This window comes from Haliotis asinina, chromosome 7 (genome assembly GCF_037392515.1).
Source record: "Haliotis asinina isolate JCU_RB_2024 chromosome 7, JCU_Hal_asi_v2, whole genome shotgun sequence".
NCBI classification, from domain to species: domain Eukaryota; kingdom Metazoa; phylum Mollusca; class Gastropoda; order Lepetellida; family Haliotidae; genus Haliotis; species Haliotis asinina.
The window spans coordinates 54,268,217-54,287,154 of NC_090286.1; the positions used below are offsets into that span (position 1 = coordinate 54,268,217).

Consider the following 18,938-nt stretch of genomic DNA (forward strand, 5'->3'; position numbering starts at 1 on the left):
AACTGAAGTTCTTGTTCAATCAGTGTTTAAAATAAGAAATTTAGACATGCCAGACTGCTATCAGGACCTACAGATATCTGAAGCCACTGACGACTGCTGTTGTGTTTTATAAGCCGTTGTTTCATAAAAGCAGGATAATGTGACATACAATCATAGTTTATCCCATGGGCCAGTGCCAGAAAATCTGGAAAAAATGTAATGTATGCAATGCTTCCATTTTCCATTTTCTTAAGATATTACATGTATTCATATTTCTGCCAGACAGTTATATTCATAATGTATGTGTTTGATATTCATATACTATCATATAGACCCATATAAAGGTATGAAGATGGTGGAAAAGAAACATTCCATAAGGTTCTCTTAATCTGCTAATATCATAAGTTAAGAATGGTTCTGATAAAGATGTGGTTTGATCAAATATAGATTAATACAAAATGCCATTTAGAAAGTGGTCAGTTGCAACATGCTACATGCAGGATTACACTTTCTCATTAAAGTACTGATTTCCAGTCTCATACAGCATTCAAAACTCTCATAGTCATGCACATAAATTGCCAGTAAGTCCGAGATCGGCCACTGCAGTTGTCAGTAGAATGATACTCAATCCCAAAAAGAAGTAGAATTTGTACTTTACTGAGAAAATGTAATTCCAAATGCAACATATTTTGAAACTAGATAATCACATTCCTATGTATCCTCACCAAGGCATGATGGGTGATAAATATAGGGAAATATTAGTTATTATTACCCAAGTGAAAGATTCTAGAGGTGAGTGTGTTTTGAGTGATTGTTTTTATTTACTATGTCATGTGCAATATTTTCTGTGGAATCAAATTCCCCAAACAAGTGACATTTCGTACTTGTTAGTTGAGTTTTTTTGACCCATGAGGAATGTGTATATCCTAAGGTTGGGTAATTTGTTTGCTTTTTTATGTGTTTAATACTCACAATTCAATGGAATGATTGTTTACAGGGAAATACACAATGAGCCTTTTCTTTATCACTGTGTTAGCATGCAGTTTACACAGTGATGAATATCTACTGTAATGTATCTCTTTATATATGACTGATATGTTTAGAACGCAAAATCAATATTGTAAGAGAAACCATGACAACAAGCATGAAGGCATTAACCAAGAATTTGGTGGTCTGGTACCATAAATCTCCATGACAGCATAGAAAGTTGTTCATAATATTAATCACTCTTTGGTCCAAATCAAATTATTTACAGACTACCATCAATGCGGCAATAAATCACTCACACGCACACGCACACGCACACGCACACGCACACGCCCTCACACATGCACACACAATAACCTGTTTTGCTATTACCATTTGCATGTAGTTGTTGTAGATATCAGGTGTAAGGGACATAATAATGAGACTTGAGCCAAATATTGCATATGTATCACACATTATTTGTAACCAGTCATAATACAACATTAGTTGTTGGGTAAATGTTACTAACCAGCCATGAGAAAATATTGTAATGGAAGGAGACCTCTCATTGGGTTGCTTATTCATGATCTTAGGTTTCGGTGACAAATGTAATCAGACTCTCCTTTAGATAAATACATGTTTTTTATTTCATTTGGATCTCAAGTAGAGCTGGATCTATTTCCACTCCAGGGTCTTATTGGATAGTGATGTCGGTGTGGCAGTTACAGTCACCATAGCACCAACATCCCTTGGTGGAAAGGGCACCTGTTTCTTAGTTACATGTAGTTCCTGTTAAATCTGTTCCTGTTTGTACAGCTGTATTCTTGTTGTTGTTTAGCTAAGCTATTGTGATCTTTTCGCCACTGTTCTTGTTTTGTATTTTTCATACTATGTGTTGAGTTTCTATTTGTGTCCAAATAATCAAGGTTAGAAACCATTTACATGAAGGTGTATTTTGCATATATATGCATGGTATATTATACAACTGTTTTGTTTTTTTGTATTCCAAGTAACACATTTTATTGTTACTCACCTGTGTGCAGTGATGTAATACTGAGAATATATATTTGCCATTGGTATATATGATGTATGCATGGTAAGGGATTTCTTTTATATTTAGTATTTTTCAACGTAGATAGAGTATTTCCCGCTCAACCACATTCCCTAGCTCCCACAGGGTGACATATTATTACTTTGTAAAGAAATATGACATCTGATTCATCAGTCTCTGTTATTGTAAGAGCTGGTTGGTCAGAAACATTCGCTTGTCAACGGAAGATGCAGGTTTGATTCCCCACATGAGTACAATATTTGAAGCCTGTTCCATGTTTCCTGTGCCATGGTATTGCTGAATATTGCAAAAACTGAACTCACTGATTCATCCTGTTTCCAGTTACCTTGCTGAAGGTCTTATGGCTGTCACAGACAATAATAACACTGAAAACAGGTGTTTGTTCCTAGTGAACTCATACTGATAAGGTCCTAAAGTTAACTTAGCAGTAGTAATAAATGGCCAGTTTTTTTGTAGCCCTAGCTTAGCAAAATTCTGTTTCATTTTGTAATCTCAGCCAAGATTTTGTCTCAAGCCCAATGACAGTACAGAAATGGTAAGAAAGTTAAGTGTCAAGAATGGTTCAAGATAGCAGACTCAAAGTTTGGGACACTGTATTTGTGATTTTGAGCAGATTGTTGACCTTTCAGCTTTTAGTCCATTTGGGGACTAGCCATTTCTGACATCAGTAACCCCTGAGCAAAGCTTCCATGTTTCACTGGCACATTGTGAAGATCACTCATTGTTGAAACACCTGAAAAAACAGCAAAACATTAAGAAATTTTAAATATGTAAAGACTCTTAATAAAAGTCACACAAATTACAAAGACACAGTCCCCATAACAATTGTTTCATAATGATAGTAACAAATCACATTTTCAGTGGCACCTGACAGTAAACCATGTACTGTGCCACCATTGTTGGAAATAGTCAGCTTCATTAACTGTCGAAACTGGTGATGTTTTTATCATTGTGATGCAAACTTGATTGAAGATGAAGGTGTCTTGATCTGCTCAAAAAAAAAAAATGATAGACAAAATGTATTTTTCTTTTCTGTTGATGAATGTGTGGTTCCCAAATAAATTTGTTCCTGATCTGTTAAAGTTCTTCAATAACAAACAAGAGGATATATGCTAACAGCATTATCCTTACATTCTTCATAAGTAAAACCACCTTTACACTATGTGTAACTTTCCATCACAAGCATTCCAGTATACTGGCTTGTCTGTGGCTGTTTAAGGCTAGGGAAGGTCACAGTGATCTGTGCTTGTAAGGAGTGGCAGAATGGCAGTCAGGCTTAGCGGATGGTTTGATTGGGTCATCGTAACCCAATGAAGTTGCTCATAATATCAATCCCTGGGCTGTCAGATCAAGAACTGATTATTTACAGTCTGATATGATATGGTTGGAACCTGGCTGATATAGCTGGGATAGTGCTGACCTAGCTGAAATATAGCTGTTGTAGCTGGAATGTTGTTGATATAGCAAGAATCTTGTGTATATATAGCTGGAATGTTATTGACTGGCGCTCCGGAATATACAAATCATAGCAACATTAGTTTTAGAAGTGTATGATTAACACTGCCCTAACTGGATCATATTCTCATCAGTAATTAAGAAGAATGTTCTATTTGATGTTGAATCCTTGAGGTCAGTTTGCAGGCTTCTGTGCTGATTAAGTCATGTGACAGAGATTTTACTTAGTCATGTGACACAAATTGTGGGTACTACTTGTGGAACTACTGACAAGTGAGACTTGTTTCAAATGTAACCACTCTTATGCATACTCAGACAATACACAAAAATTACAAAACTGTTTTTGTGTAGTTTTGAAATAAATACAACTTTCATCATTTCATTGTTTTCTTTTCGTGTTTAATATAATTTGATGATTTCAAAATGAAAAGCGTATACATGCCATTTCTATTTCATTGAGACAGCTCCACGTGAAAATATTTCAGTAAATGCTCTGTCGAGTGGAATTTTAGAAGTTAGAAAGTACAATAATGACAAATGTCTGGACGACAAATTCTATTTTGTGAGTGCCACATTTTGGTACAGATTGTTGTTGCAGTCTGCCAGTCTGTCTGTCTAGACAAGGGTCCAAGAATCTGTACTGAAATGTGCATGAATAAATATTATTCAGAAATTTTTCAGAGTAATTTAGATATAGATCTAATGTTTTTACAACCATGTTATATAACATCTAGGCTAGATATTATATAATATGGATGTAAAAACATATCCAGGTTGCACAGCTATTAGTTACTACCAGACAACGAAACTGCCAGTTTGCATTATGGGGGAGCATGTGCAATTTCTGCTTTCGACCTCGAAGATAGATCTACACGTTTTCTCAACGAGTGCAACAAAATAGAACTCGCAAACAATAACCTGAATCCCAAAATAACCCAAATGGGGTGTTCGGCAGTCAAAGGGAGATAACTCTAAATTCTACTCGTCAGCATGGCGACTTCCAGCGAGGAACGTGTTCAGGTAAATAGTTCGCCCTCATTTTACGTATCCAGAAGCACTCGAACATTTATTTAACAACGACAGTTCAGCAGTATTTTAGACACTGTGTATGGCGGAAGGTTCCGATGTACAAATATTGTGTATGCACGCATACCTGTTTATTAAAATCTCACCAGCGTTTTGCAACAGCTGTATTGTACTGCGGTAACCCAAGTGTTAATAACTGTGTCACTGTCAGCCATGTGACGCTTTTTAATTATTCTCGGCTGCCACGTTACGCTTATGTCACAGTATGTAGCATTATTGAAATGATATTTTTGAAACATAAAGAAGCTGAAATGTTAGCGGTAAAATGTTCCGAAACGGAAACATACAGGCGTAAGACTTAAACAATCACTTATCACCGATCATCGATCAACTATTTGGATTACCAGTAGGCCTACAAGAGCACACCATGTTACGTATTTTCACCTTTAGCTTATAAAACACACGAATGACAATAAATAGAATTTATATGTCTCGTTGATTACTAACCATCTTGAGTTAAAATAAGAAATATATTAAGTTACCATAATGGCTAACGAAGAGTTATATATATTAACTTACCATATAATTTTCAAATTTTAGGATTTCAAATAATGTTAAATTCACAAGAACTCAGGTGAACATGCACTAACATATTTCCATGCGTGCATCAACAGTTACAAGTTTCTACTAATAACAGCTAAAGTAATTTATTTCTTATCTAATTTATTTTACTGATAAAAGTGATAACCATTGAAGCATGAACAGGATATGTTCACATACAGGATATATTACTCATAAACCCATTCAGTCACAGCGGCTGTGATACTGTGTTCGTGGTCTCACAATACATGTTCCAGTTTGTGACCAAGCCATTGTTTTGTAACTCATTAAGCTGGGACACCTGTCACAATGAGGTACAGCATCATACTGCTGTGCTGTTCTGTATAGGGTCTGTCTCACAGCTTTTACATTAATGAAGAATGTACTGACCTTACAAAAAGGAGTTTACTTTGGAAACTTATAATGGTAAGGAGATATATATTATTGTATGCAGTTAATAATACAATTTTCATTTTTACTTTCTTCATAAAGGATGAAATCCATTTCAGTATCTGTTAACTCTAAATAAATGTATTGCAGTTTTAGATACATTTTTAAAAGGTATGCAATAAGGTAAGTCTGTCTGGAGTTTATGGACAAGATATTCACTTATATGCAGGGGGTGTCTTGTAGATCATGAAATGATCCCATGTTATCCTTGTCAAATTGCTGACAGAGTCAGCCTGTATGGTTATGTGGGCAAGATATTCAACCTTGGGTCTGCAGGTCAATGCTTCAGTTCCATTGGAGTAAAATAAGTCTCCAGTGCACTATTAGTCTTGACAAATGATAGACTTTAGATTCCCACGGAGGATTAGAACCCATAGTCTGTGAGCTGGAACCATCATCAGCTCATAAAGATCATAGTCTAACCCACTCAGCCAGCCAAGCTCCCACAAAACTGAAAGTGAAACAAGTGGTAGCCCAGATCACATGATTTATGCACCCTCCAACATGTCTAAATTGGTATGGCACCCATGACCGAAAGCTATGAATACACAATGCCTTTTATCAAAATCTCAAACGTAACATTTGTTATACTTTGAATTACTCATTCTAAACCTGAGTGGCAACTCAACCCAAATATGCACTTAATAGAATAAAATAGAACGTTTGTTCCATGCAATAACTTTTTCACTGTGTATTCATATTTCAGTTTTGTGCATGGGTACATATGCCTCCCTCATCTCTGTTAATATTTTGTATGCAGAAAGTTGAGACCTGTACCTGAAAATATAAAAATGTCAGATCTCCCTCTTGATCATCTTGCTCCTTACATCATCCACGGAACTGGACATGTTCAGTGCTTCAACCAGACAGCACCGCTGTGCCATTCACACTAAAAAATATGAGATGGCACTTTATTTTTCAATGCTAGAGCATACCCATTAGCACAGAATTAAATATAACTCACACTCCGTGGTGACCATGAATGGCAAAAGTCTCAGATGCGTTGGCACATATTAGTTAAGGTGGTGATTGGCAACATTCAATCTAAAAAATCCTGGCTGAATCATTGCACGTTTGGTCTTTGGAATATAATAGTGAGTATGGTTTTACATCGCTTTTAGAAATATTCCAGCATTAACACAACAGGGAACACCAGAGATCGGCTTCACACATCGTACCCATGTAGGGAAACAAACCCGTGATGAGCAAACAATTTAGCCAGATATGGGAGAAGAAATATTATATACTTTCGCTGTGACAAAGGTGTATCATGGATCTTCAAGAATTATTCCTGTCATATGAGCAGAATCTGGAAACATATGATTGGGACTACATCCAGAATATGGGACTCAGTGGTTCTTGACTACTGCAAGCCTCTGACCAATGAGGTCGTGTCATCAGTCATGTTTGAGGTGACAGATTTTATGAATGCTCACCCAATTTCAGCAGTGTCCAAGGAGTCAACTACCAAACCTATCACCCTTAACATTTCTCACACAGAAGATCTATCTTGCCAAGTTTCTGTTTAACTCTGTCAATAGATCGAAAGGGTATGTACAAGTCTCAGTGAAGACATGTGTAGGTGTTGGATGGACAATTCTGGAAAGACTGGAGCAGTGAATACATGTAGAATCCACTGATAAGAACTAAATGGAAACAATGGAAACTCAAATCTGAAAAATGATTGTCTTGTACTCATATAACACAAAACTACTGTCAGAAATGTGTCCTATTATTATCGCTGAAACTATGTAAGTGAGCTAAATGTTACGGTTAATAATTTGCCGTGACAAGAGGTATAAGAAATCCCCCCAGAACGAGCTAACTGTAACGTCTAAAACGTTCAGTAATATGTAATCAGCGAACCAGACCAAGATACAAAAATTCACAAGAGAGGTTTCATGTACAATGCAACTGAGTCACATCTAATGTAATGGGTCACAAATACAATATCAACTCACCAAAGTCTTGGTTTGAGAGTGAGAAACAGTTATACTGAATGTAACACGGTGAGCGGTCAGGCAGCGGTTATGTAGGTCAAGCGTTGACTGAGAGGCAGGCATGCTGATGTACTCCAGTTAATCTCTGTGTGTCCAGCCATCAACACAATAACCACAATATACAAAGTCACTGATTCCTGAACATTCGAGCACTTTGCGACCATCGCCATCAATATAAAATTTTCTCATTGTCGCCCGGAAGTAAGCACATCTACAAAGGGAGGTAACTCTAAAGCACTACCTTAAAGCCTGCTGTCAGAGTACAAAAAGCACTCAACATTAATGATACAAAATGTGACCCATAATGACAATCACTCAAAACATTGTGACCCCAAAATAGCTATTACTTCATCAGTAATATAATTTACAGAAAATACACTCTCGTAACACAAGATAATCTGCTGGGCAAAGCATCTATTTGGGTTTACAAAGACTCTAACAATGTTGTGCACATATGACCAGTTTCAAACCGCATCCTCTTAATGGGAGGTACTTTACATGGTATTTACAGGGTATATCTGGATAGTAATCTTTACTGCAGCTGTTGTTGACATGAATTGTGATTTCTATTAAAATCAGAAGGGAGCATAGTATTATACAGATATGATATGTATATGATATGTATGTAATGAAACGTATGTGATATTTTACAACCGCCTCAGTAAGTAACAATTTGTTCTTTGAGATTTTAGAGAAATCTTCTCTTTAATTTGCTTTTGTCTGGTTTTCAGCAAGTATTTGCACCTGCATAGCAATTTGACTCAAATTGTTACCTGTGGTGTGTATATATTATACGTAATGGATTATACCAGGTCTCTTGTGTGTACAACTGACATTGCATTTCTAAATATGTTTTATGTCTGTAATTACAGAATAGTTACTTCACCTCTTGTTTCAGTCATCATAGTCAGTTACATAATAGTAATGTCATCAAGACACACACATGCCCATAATAACTGTATATCTTTAAATACTTTTTTATTTAAAATTTTCAGTTCAAGTGTATACAGTTTAAAAGTTGTGTATTTAGTATGCATGATGCTGAAGTTTTAGCAAGCTTCTGGGGACAAATTTTTTTTTTTTCCAGGAGTTTGCTCCCTTGAAGAATGATCTGCTGCTCCGTGCAGCACGAGGTGAGAGGACAGAACGTGTTCCAGTATGGGTAATGAGACAAGCAGGAAGGTATCTCCCAGGTAACATGCATATTCTATACTGTTACAGTTCAGTGGGGTTCTAATGAGAGCAATGAAGGTGATAACACTTGAACTGGGTACTGAAGGGTGTGTCAGCACCGTTCCAGACGAACTGAAACCACTTGCACACTCAGACAGGCTGGCACAACCTCATTGCCTGATTATTTTATAATTCTTATTGAAGAGTTATCTGTCCGTACGTCTGGATGTTGACATTGCCTGATGATTCTATAATTCTGTCTGAAGAGTTATCTGTCCATATGTCTGGACGTTGACAGGACTGCTTGTTCAAGAATTCCAGATAGGTGTTGGCACTGTAGGAATGTTAGAGCCAGGATACTGGAGAATGCCAGGGTCAAATCTATTTTTATTGCAACCTTTTAACAAAGATTTTGAGAAACCTAACATTAACAGTGACAAAGAGAGTCCTCGTGAATGAATTCTTGGAAGTCTTATTTTCTGTTGTACTGGTATCTGTTGACAGAATACAAGGAAGCGAAGGGGGACAAGCCCTTCTTTGCTACCTGTCGTGATGTGGAGCTTGTCAGTCGGTTGACATTACAGGTGAGTCATACTCAAACATGGAGAGTAAGAATGTAAAGGCATTATTGTATTGCAGTGTCCTGTAAGTAACCAGTGGTTCCGAAAAGTGATCGAAGGCATGAGCATTGCAAGGAATTGTATTTATAAGAACTTCTATATTATGACACTTTCAAAATAAAATATTTCATTTGTGCCTTGTTTTCAGCCAATAGACAGGTTTGACCTTGATGCAGCAATCATTTTCTCGGACATCTTGGTTATCCCCCTTGCCCTGGGAATGAAATCACTCAACGATCCAGGACAGGTTGGCATTGTTTTGCTTCTGTTTCATGTCACACTTTATACATTGATCATAATCGATATGTCACAGGTTTCTATATATCCCACTGATCCATAAATTGTGAATACCTGGGAGGCATGTTTGGACTTTTTTCTGTAACTTGGTGAAACCAAATTGTTTGTAACTCAACAAGTGAAACGATCCCTTTGCATAAAACCTAAACCATTGACAGAAATACAAGCAGTGTGTAGAAGTGGATACCACAAGGCTGTTAGAATCATCAAGAAGGAGACATTCCTGTTTGTGGGATGTAGGCACAGCACCTTGAATATTCACAGGCTTTTCCTTTATGGACATTGGTTAGAAATTGGTTGAATGTTACAACTATGCCTTAAAACTATGGCCCCATGGATGTATAGTTGATCATTTAGAGGATCATTTCTGCATCTCTTTAAGGAGAGTATTTGACCTGCTAGTAGTACTAGTACTATCAATAGACTGTGACTATGCTGACCGGTTGATCTTAGCTATAGTATTAGTCAGGTACACTCCATTTTAGTTCATTTGAGACAGCTTGTGTAGTGATATTTCATTTTCACACAGGCAGCTCACACACCTGGCTGTTCTACTAGCAAGTGGTCCACCTAGTAAAAATATCGAAAAGAGACAAAATAATGATCATTGGTTAAACAGCATTTTTATTCATGTGTCCAGTATTATGAAACAAATCATTGGAGTTTTCATGTGAGTGTGCAAACTGTGGTTTTGATGCAGTTATTTTTGTGTTAGTGGGAAGTTCGTCGGTCTCAAATGAAATCAAGCTGACTGTAATGGGCTTGCGGACTTCACCATTCTACAAGTTCTAGAAATCAATATGCTGCTGCTAATGTTGGGGACCTCTGTATGTGTGTCCTAGGGCCCTGTGTTTGCTGATCCAATAAAGAAGCCAGAAGACATTGACCGCCTCAATCCTAACTTTGATATCATCAAGGAACTTGGTTATGTCTATGAGTGTATCACCCTAACAAGACATAAGCTCCAAGGAAGAGTACCATTGTTTGGATTCACAGGTGCTCCGGTAAGGACTTTTAGAATCACTATTTGTTCCCCAAATGTGGAGTACAAAGAACAAACAGTATGAAAGAAACACATTGCTTGAATGTTTTGTTTGGAGTACTGTGAGCTCTTTTTCCTCTGCTCCAGGGGAGGCACAGGAAGCCTTTTCATCTGAGGTGCTGATGTTCTCTGTATGTTGTCATCATAAACTTGGGACTGGCTAATTTTATTTCATGTTTTACGGATCAGCTCAAAAAATAGAAATCCAAATGTTTCCATTAGCCAAAACTGTAACTGTTGGACAGATTTTTTGTTTTGCATCATGTACACTTCATAAGTTGCCAATAATTTGCCAGTAGTATTTTATTTCCCTCCTGGCTTTATTTTTTCTGAGGACAAAAGACCCATGAAGGTCCCGGGGTAGAATAGGCCTTCAGCAACCCATGCTTGCCATAAAAGGCGACTATGCTTGTCGTCAGAGGCGACTAATGGGATCGGGTGGTCAGGCTTACTGACTTGGTTGATGCATGTCATCAGTTCCGAATCATGCAGATCGATGCTCATGTTGTTGATCACTGGATTGTCTGGTCCAGACTCGATTATTTACAGATCACCTTCATATAGCTGGAATATTGCTGAGTGTGGCGTAAAACTAAACTCACTCACTCTGAGGAAATAGTTTGTAAAGTGAGAAATATTGTATAATTGGTCCAGTCTTACGATCATTGGTACCAGAGCTGAGTTGGCCCTGACAATGTTTCTGGGTTTGTCAGCAATATACTTGAGCTCGTGAGTTTTTACCATGGACATAAAGTTTAAGACCAGCATGGCTTTATCTCACACACCACATTGATACACCTTGATATAACTGGAGTGCCACTTACTTCTCATCCTAAGAGGTTTTCTTATTGCTGACCAGTTCTTAACAGTTATATAATGTTGCTTCCTAAAAATGGATTTTGTAATCGAGAAATTTGATATCATTGTTGGTGTTTTCTGCTTTTGTGTCATATTGATTAGAATCTTTACATATCCCATTGTGTTTATGACATGTATGGTAAAGGTTCAACGTTATCATTTTTTAAACTGACAATTCAGACCCATGTTGAGAAATGGATGTTTGTTACAAAACAAATAATGTGTATAAGACATTAGAATATTGATCATTACCGGTATATAGGACTAGTGTTTACAATTTCAGTGGACACTGATGAAATATATGATAGAGAATCTCGGAGCAGGACCCAACCCAAATGCAGCCCGTCGATTCCTGATAGAATATCCCGAGGCAGGGGAAAAACTGTTAAAGATTCTGACAGACGCCATCATCCGCCATCTTGTGGAACAGGTTCGAGCTGGGGCTCAGGTAGGTAGTAAAGTGATCTTTGCACTACAGTGATTGTAAGCCAGTGTTGCAGTGTACGACTTAAGATCTCCTTAGGGCTGTGATCACTACTCTGGTGCCTGATACTTGGTACTTCACCAAATCAAAGCCTTTCTGGTATCCTTGCATTTGTGCATGTGGGAATTATCCCCACCTACATCCAGAATTCACTTTGACGACCAGGGTTAGAACTGGCGTTCTTGTTGTATGAGGTGTTATGACATCTAGTGGTCAGGTGTGTTGACTTGGTTTGATGCTGAACTTGGTAGCCAGATTGTGTAGATTGATGCCAATCACTGAACAGTCTGGAGTCAACTATTTATTGACCGGCATCATTGCAGGAATATTGCTGTGTGTGGCATCAAATGCGAAAATACAAACAAAAGGCATGGCTGCCATATTGTAATGGATCCATTTACTGAAATCCTTGTTTAAAAAATCCTTCCTTGTTTTAGTAACCTTGGAATCCTTATGTGGAATCTTTATTCTATGAGTAAGCTAAAATGTCTGTCCAACAGATTCTGCAGGTGTTTGACTCGAGTAGTGGAGAGCTGGGTCCAGGACTGTTCACCAAATACGAGCTTCCATGTCTACAGGACATCGCATACAAGGTGAAGCAGGAGGTCAAACAGCAGGGACTGGAGCTCATCCCAATGGTAGGTGAAGCTTTGGAAATTGGATGTATGTCATGTATTTAAGGTGTTGAGTATAGGTGGCATATTGTAACACTCCATAAACATTCCAGTGACAAAAAAAACCTGTAAACTTCTCGTTGTCTCCTCTGGTAAGGTCAGTTGTTTTCAGCTGTGTCTTCAACATGTCAACATAAACAAAAGGGAAGTCACTCGGAGGTGGACAAAGATCTAAGGGATTTGACTGGTCAAGAGCTTACATCTTGTAGTGGGAATTTAAACAAATTATATGTGTTACAACTCAGATTCAACTTGAATGTGTTTTAAAGCCTTTGATATATGAAGCATGGGATTTAAAACCAGTATTTGTAAACTGTTCTCAAAATGCTTGAAGAAAATGTCTTGTTTTCTGATTTTATTAAATAGATGAAAGACATACAGGACATTTTAGATTGTCAGAGTAATATTAAAAGTTCTGAGTCCATCAAAGAACTGTTTACTTCATCCTTTCTGAGAAAGATATTGCCAAACTGAAAGTTTTTCTATAAAGGTCTAGGTCTAGTGATGAATAATGCTGATTGCAGGTGGTGTTTGCAAAGGATGCTCATTTCGCTACAGAGCAGCTTGCTACGATTGGCTTTGATGTGGTCCAGATTGACTGGACACAGAACCCTACTCATGCCAGGTGAGTGGCTGTTTTCATTGGTATCTTTTGGAAGGATGGGATCTGGATGAAAAATAGGGTCTCAACTGACAGCTTGACTGGAAAGAATCTCACATTTTCCATTTGAGTGATAGCATCCATCAGTCACTGGAAGGTGTGTGTGTGTATGATACTATGAATAGTACAATGTTTGCTCTAACACAAAAACCTGCATGTTGACATTTCATGCACGATATGTTCTACCTATGTGTTCTGCACACAACCATTTTGTCTTCTTGGTAGTTACATTTCAAAATTACGTCCTTCTCATCCTACTGAAATGTGTCCTTCTGAGAGGTATGTAAGTCCCGAAACATTTGATGTAAATTTAAGTCTACTGAGTTTTTAATCGTAGTATTCTTGTGATTTTAATTTTGGCTAGCATTTCTTACACTCGCCAAGGGCTGAAGGGAAGGTTTAAATCCAGCTAGGGTCCATGCAGGTAGCAAAGGTACTTTCCATGGATCCTAGCATGGTGATCTACCTTCAGTTGTTGGCGATCTGTTGCTTGTGTTTTATATTGTATTGTCGGCTTTAATTACTAGAAAGTTTTACTATTCCATGCTAGTTTTATATCCATATCTGTGATACCCTAGTACTTTCCCTGTCCATCGTGACAGGTTTTATTCTTCAAAATATTTCCAATTTTCTCATATAAACTGTTTTCAACATATGTCATATTTGGGATGTCACTTTCAAATTCTAGTACTTTTTGGTTGAGTCCCATCCGGGATTCGAACCCACACTTTCTAAATGGAATCGTGTAATCATAGCTTTCAGCCGTGGGAGCCGTGCCAATGTACACTTATCACAGGGGTACATAAAGTATGCAGTCTAGACTACCAGTTGTCCGACTTTCATTTTTGTGGAAGTCGCGGTGGCTGAGCGGGCTAGGCGGCTGACTTTGTGTGCTGGCGATTAGGTGCCTGACTTTGAGGGTGCAAGTTCGAATCCTGGATGGGACTCAACCACTTTCTAAATGGTATTGTGTAGTCATAAATTGTTTTCGTCATGGTATGGCTGAGATATTGCTGATGTGACATTAAATATTAACTCACTCACTCACTCATACTGAAAATGTGTGAAATATAACATCGTGACATGTTGATGTTATTGATTGTGATTCCCCAGGTATATAAATAGTGACCTTGCTAGATGGCGAAACTCCAAACTCTGTATGACCACAGATTCATACTTTATATACCCGGTAGTTATTCTTGGTCCGGAGATTTGAGTCACATGTTATATGCCTCCCTTCCCCAGATTCGATATGAAACTGTAAAACACATTGAATGGGTGAAAGTCAAGTTGATCCTTCTTCAAATTAATGACAATGGCTTGAGGACTTGCGAACCGATGGTTCATGAAAAACAACAGAGAACATGTTTTCCCCATGGAAACAACAAAATAGAATAAAGTTTCTGTTGACTAAATGAACTTTTAATTTGAAATTTGAAATCTTTACAAAGGGCTATATCCCTAGACTCCACTAGAGATTTTGCAAAGCATTTTTTCCTACCACAAACACTGAATTATCTGGAATGAACTGAAGTTGGTGAAGTAGAGCATTGGAACAGTTCACGGGACATAATGTTTTGTATTTCAGTGGAGAGTAATGGAAGTAAACTTTGTGTTGTGGGTGGATATTTCCGTGCATTGTTAGGCTGATTCCGAAGTGTTCACCTGACATATGTGTTATTTTCCAGACGACTGGCTGGGACAAAGGTTACACTCCAAGGAAACCTTGACCCAGTAGCAGTGTTCGGAACAGATGTAAGCACTCTCACAATAACTTACGTTTGATTATCGCAGAATTGATATCAAGGATTTATGTGATGAAACAATCTTATTAGTGTTCATGAGGAATATATGACAAGCATCTACGCTTGTCATTAAAAGTGACTATCCAAGATCACTTGATTACAGTATGTTGTCTGGTAAATAGTGTGTCACTCTGCATCAGTGGCTTGGATAACTGAATATTCTGTCAGATACAGGTGAAATATTTCTGACTGCATTGTAAAATGATTATATCACAGAAGGAAATGCAACATGTTTTAATTTGTGTATCTGACTGTGGAGCATTCCAGTTAACAAAAATAACGTGTTGTTAACTGATACATGGCTCAGCAATTACAAATGTTTAGTCACATTTTGTTTTAAAGTGTGCAAGATGCATTTTTAGTTTTAACGGTTGCTGCTCCTGCTCCTTGACTTAAGTGTAACCCATCACTCGCAATGTTTCAGGATGAAATTCGGCATAATGTCAAGGAGATGATACAGAAGTTTGGCACTCAGCGTTACATCGCCAACCTTGGACATGGCGTAATGAAGGAAACTAACCCTGATAAACTTAAAGTCTTCATCGATGCAGTACATACATACTCTGAAGAGATTAACGCCTTATCCTGATAACTGACATTATTAAGAGGGCGGAAAATTTTATGAGTTCTAGAATGAGAGAGTTTATGGATATTTGTCTATTTGCTGTGTATACAGTGCATGGTGTTTAAAAGATCAAATGTTAGTAGTCAAAATAAAACAAATAGGAACAATTCAGATACATGTACTTGGAGTATATTCTTAATCCAGTAGAAAATGGCTGTTTTTCAGGATGCACATGTCCTACTTTGAAGTTTTGTGAGTAATGAACCATTCACTCAAGGCAGAAACATGATCTACAGTAGTTTATATGTAATGTATGTATTAAGTTGTTCACTGGTGACGAGGGGCATGGGTTCATGTCTCCTTGATGTTTGTTTATGTTCCCTGATTCTGAAGGGTGAGAGGTACATCAACCCATGGGCTCCAAGGAACCAATGAACAATGTATTTATCTTACCAAACACCTCAATGTTAATTTTGAACTGTCTGCAGCACTGGCATTGGATCATACACTTCAGCCAACCATATTCACAGGGACTACACTTGAACTTTTGTCAAAAATTTATTTACTGGAATGTGAGGCAGATATTTTCCTAGCCATTGTTAGATTTTGCAGACACAAGAAAAATAGATTTGGAGTTATCTTCGTGCCATCGAAAAACATCAGTAATTTTTGTGCATCATGTATGATTCAATGTTATTTGAGGTAAGAAGTACTACCACGAAGTACCGAATGAGTTGCCATTGGAAACGGGGTACATTGAAATGCACCTTGTCTGTAAGTGGGGTACAATGAAAATAATAGACTTGTTCTGCTATCGCTCATGACTTTGGGATGCGAGTTTGAATCCTGGATGGTACTCAACCCCCCCCAAAAGTACTAAAACCTGAGAAAGTGTAATTACTAATAAAATATGTGTTACATTTTACCAGTTCCTAAAATGACTTTGGGCGTTAATAGTATTTAAAAGCAGATTCCTGTATTGGATGAAATGTTTTGATAACAATTTCAGAATATGTACCTCTGAATCTGAACGAATAAGGATTTTATTTAATCTGAATTAAGCAAATTAATTGTCTTTCCAACCAAGGGTGCTTACTTCAGTCATACATAAATCCTACCAGTCAGCTGCATCAGTGATGAAATCTGGCTCAGAGGTGGTTAATTAAGTATGTAAAGTAATTAAAATATGATGTACTGTTACTCATATATGAATGCTGTCAAATAAGTTTGTGAGAGGAATTTCCTGTAAACCTATTTTGTACATGAACTCTGGCCTCACACCAAATTTAAGATCATACTTTTTTTTATCAGATATTGGAAAGGATTTTATAGTTATTCACACATTCACTTTTGAATTTTAAATCTGACATTCTGATGCTGACTTGCCATGATTTTTCACTTTCAGTTCCATTCACATAGTTGTATGCAGGTTTATCAATATATATATTTTTGTAACGTAGACAGCCAGCTAATGGCACATATCATATGATCTTATGACTTTGATGATATATTTACACAAAATGTCATGTTCATAGAAGTATTTGTTAGTCAAACAGCATCTATGTTCTTTTTGTCATTACTTGGTGCCATGCGGGCTATACATACCTCAGATCTGATTACATGGCATAAAAATCACACCATTGACTTGAGTCTTATCTATGCAAGCAATACTAACACATGTTCAGTTGCATATATGTAAGAAATACATAGATTGTGTTCAGATGACGCAGCAGGTAGACTTCTACTAATTCATTTTCCAAACTACGCATCTACCACAAACTTATATCTGTGCATGCTATATTTACACACTGCCAGTGTTAGGATACAATAAGTATATACCTAAGAAGATTTTTATGCCGCTGTCAGATAAATGTAGTAAAAAGGGATGGAACAGTCATGAAAAGCTTGCATTAAGCAGATACCAGTCTGTGCAAGACACCTATCAGCTTGACCCAGAATGTCATGGAAACAAAAGTATCTTTCAAGAAAATACTGCATTTCATGAAGGAGAATGTCAACTCATTGATAAAACATTCCCATCTCCAAATGACTTGGGAAAGATAAGTTATAGATTGGAAGGTTACGATTATGTATTGTTTGGTACATTTTTTGTATAAGGTCTATTTTGGATTGATTCAGATTTTGTTACAGGAGGTATTTATTGAAATAAAGTTCATGTATTATATGCAAGATGTTTCATCAGATTAACTTCTTAGCTGTGTTTATTTGTTGTTCAGTGTCACACTCAGCTATTTTCCAGTTATATGATGGCATTCTTTAAGTGATAAGAGTCTAGACCACACAATACAGTGATGTCATGAGCGTGAATCTGCACAACTGGGATATGTTGATATGCGTCAACCAAGTAAGCTAGAGGATATTTGTCAAAGAAATTATTGCCATGTGAATTGACTTGTAAGCATGATAACATGGATTGAGTGGTCATACCTGTGATTTGGCTTTTGGACCCATGAAGTTCCAAGGGTAGAATAGGCCTTCAGCAACCCATGCTTGCCATAAATGGCGACAATACTTGTTGTAGGAGGCGACCAACGAGATCAGGTGGTCAGGCTCACTGACTTGGTTGACACATGTCATTGATTCCCAATTGCGCAGATCAATGCTCATGTTGTTGATCACTGGATTGTCTGGTCCAGACTCAATTATTTACAGACCGGCGTCATACAGCTGGAATATTGCTGAGTGCAGCGTAGAAGTTACCAGAACTAAACTCGCTCACTCACACTTATTGCATGTCTTTTTGTTCAAAATAATCCAAACTAATGGTCCAAGTCCACACAACTTGTACCTTCTTCATCAACATGATGACACCACTCCATCACCTGGTCACAATGCATAACAATGCTGATGTCCACTCCCATTGTGGAGGCCACCATTCACTGTAGTTTGGGCACAAATCCACTGATTTCATCAGCATTAGAAATAGGTTTACTCCCAAAACAGTCTGTGGAAGTCGCGGTGGCTGAGTGGGTTAGGCGGCTTTGTGTTCTAAAATTAGTACTTACTAAGAATGTGTAAGCCCAAATATGACGTGTAACACTGCCCTTTGTCCTAATCCTGAGATGAACTAATCAGAAGCAAGCTTTCCAGTGAAAATATGGAAGGCAATAACTGGGCAATTTTAAGAAGACAAGGAAGACATTTACTTGCAATTTGCAGTTAAACAAAATATATTTCAATTCAGTAATGT

At 37.5% G+C, this 18,938-nt stretch overlaps 1 protein-coding gene across 2 annotated transcripts; it reads left to right on the forward strand.

Annotated features, from left to right (window-relative positions):
• The first annotated feature begins 4,439 nt into the window (after positions 1 to 4,439).
• LOC137290936 (uroporphyrinogen decarboxylase-like) lies at positions 4,440 to 17,931 on the forward strand. Of its 2 annotated transcripts, none has more exons than XM_067822148.1 (10): positions 4,440 to 4,492; positions 8,636 to 8,741; positions 9,226 to 9,305; positions 9,490 to 9,588; positions 10,481 to 10,642; positions 11,822 to 11,986; positions 12,523 to 12,660; positions 13,221 to 13,321; positions 15,046 to 15,112; positions 15,587 to 17,931. In XM_067822148.1, the coding sequence occupies exons 1-10, from the start codon at positions 4,463 to 4,465 to the stop codon at positions 15,749 to 15,751; spliced, it is 1,113 nt and encodes a 370-aa protein (XP_067678249.1). In that variant the 5' UTR covers positions 4,440 to 4,462; the 3' UTR covers positions 15,752 to 17,931. The 2 variants fall into 2 exon arrangements, with proteins under 2 accessions (XP_067678249.1, XP_067678250.1); XM_067822149.1 differs by lacking the exon at positions 4,440 to 4,492 and adding an exon at positions 5,436 to 5,524.
• Positions 17,932 to 18,938: the final 1,007 nt, after the last annotated feature.

Coding starts and splice junctions, on each gene's coding strand:
- LOC137290936 (XM_067822148.1), top strand. CDS start 4,463: ATGGCGACTTCCAGCGAGGAACGTGTTCAG. Junction 9,589..10,480: donor CACTCAACGATCCAGGACAG/GTTGGCATTGTT, acceptor TGTGTGTCCTAG/GGCCCTGTGTTTGCTGATCC. Junction 12,661..13,220: donor GACTGGAGCTCATCCCAATG/GTAGGTGAAGCT, acceptor TGCTGATTGCAG/GTGGTGTTTGCAAAGGATGC.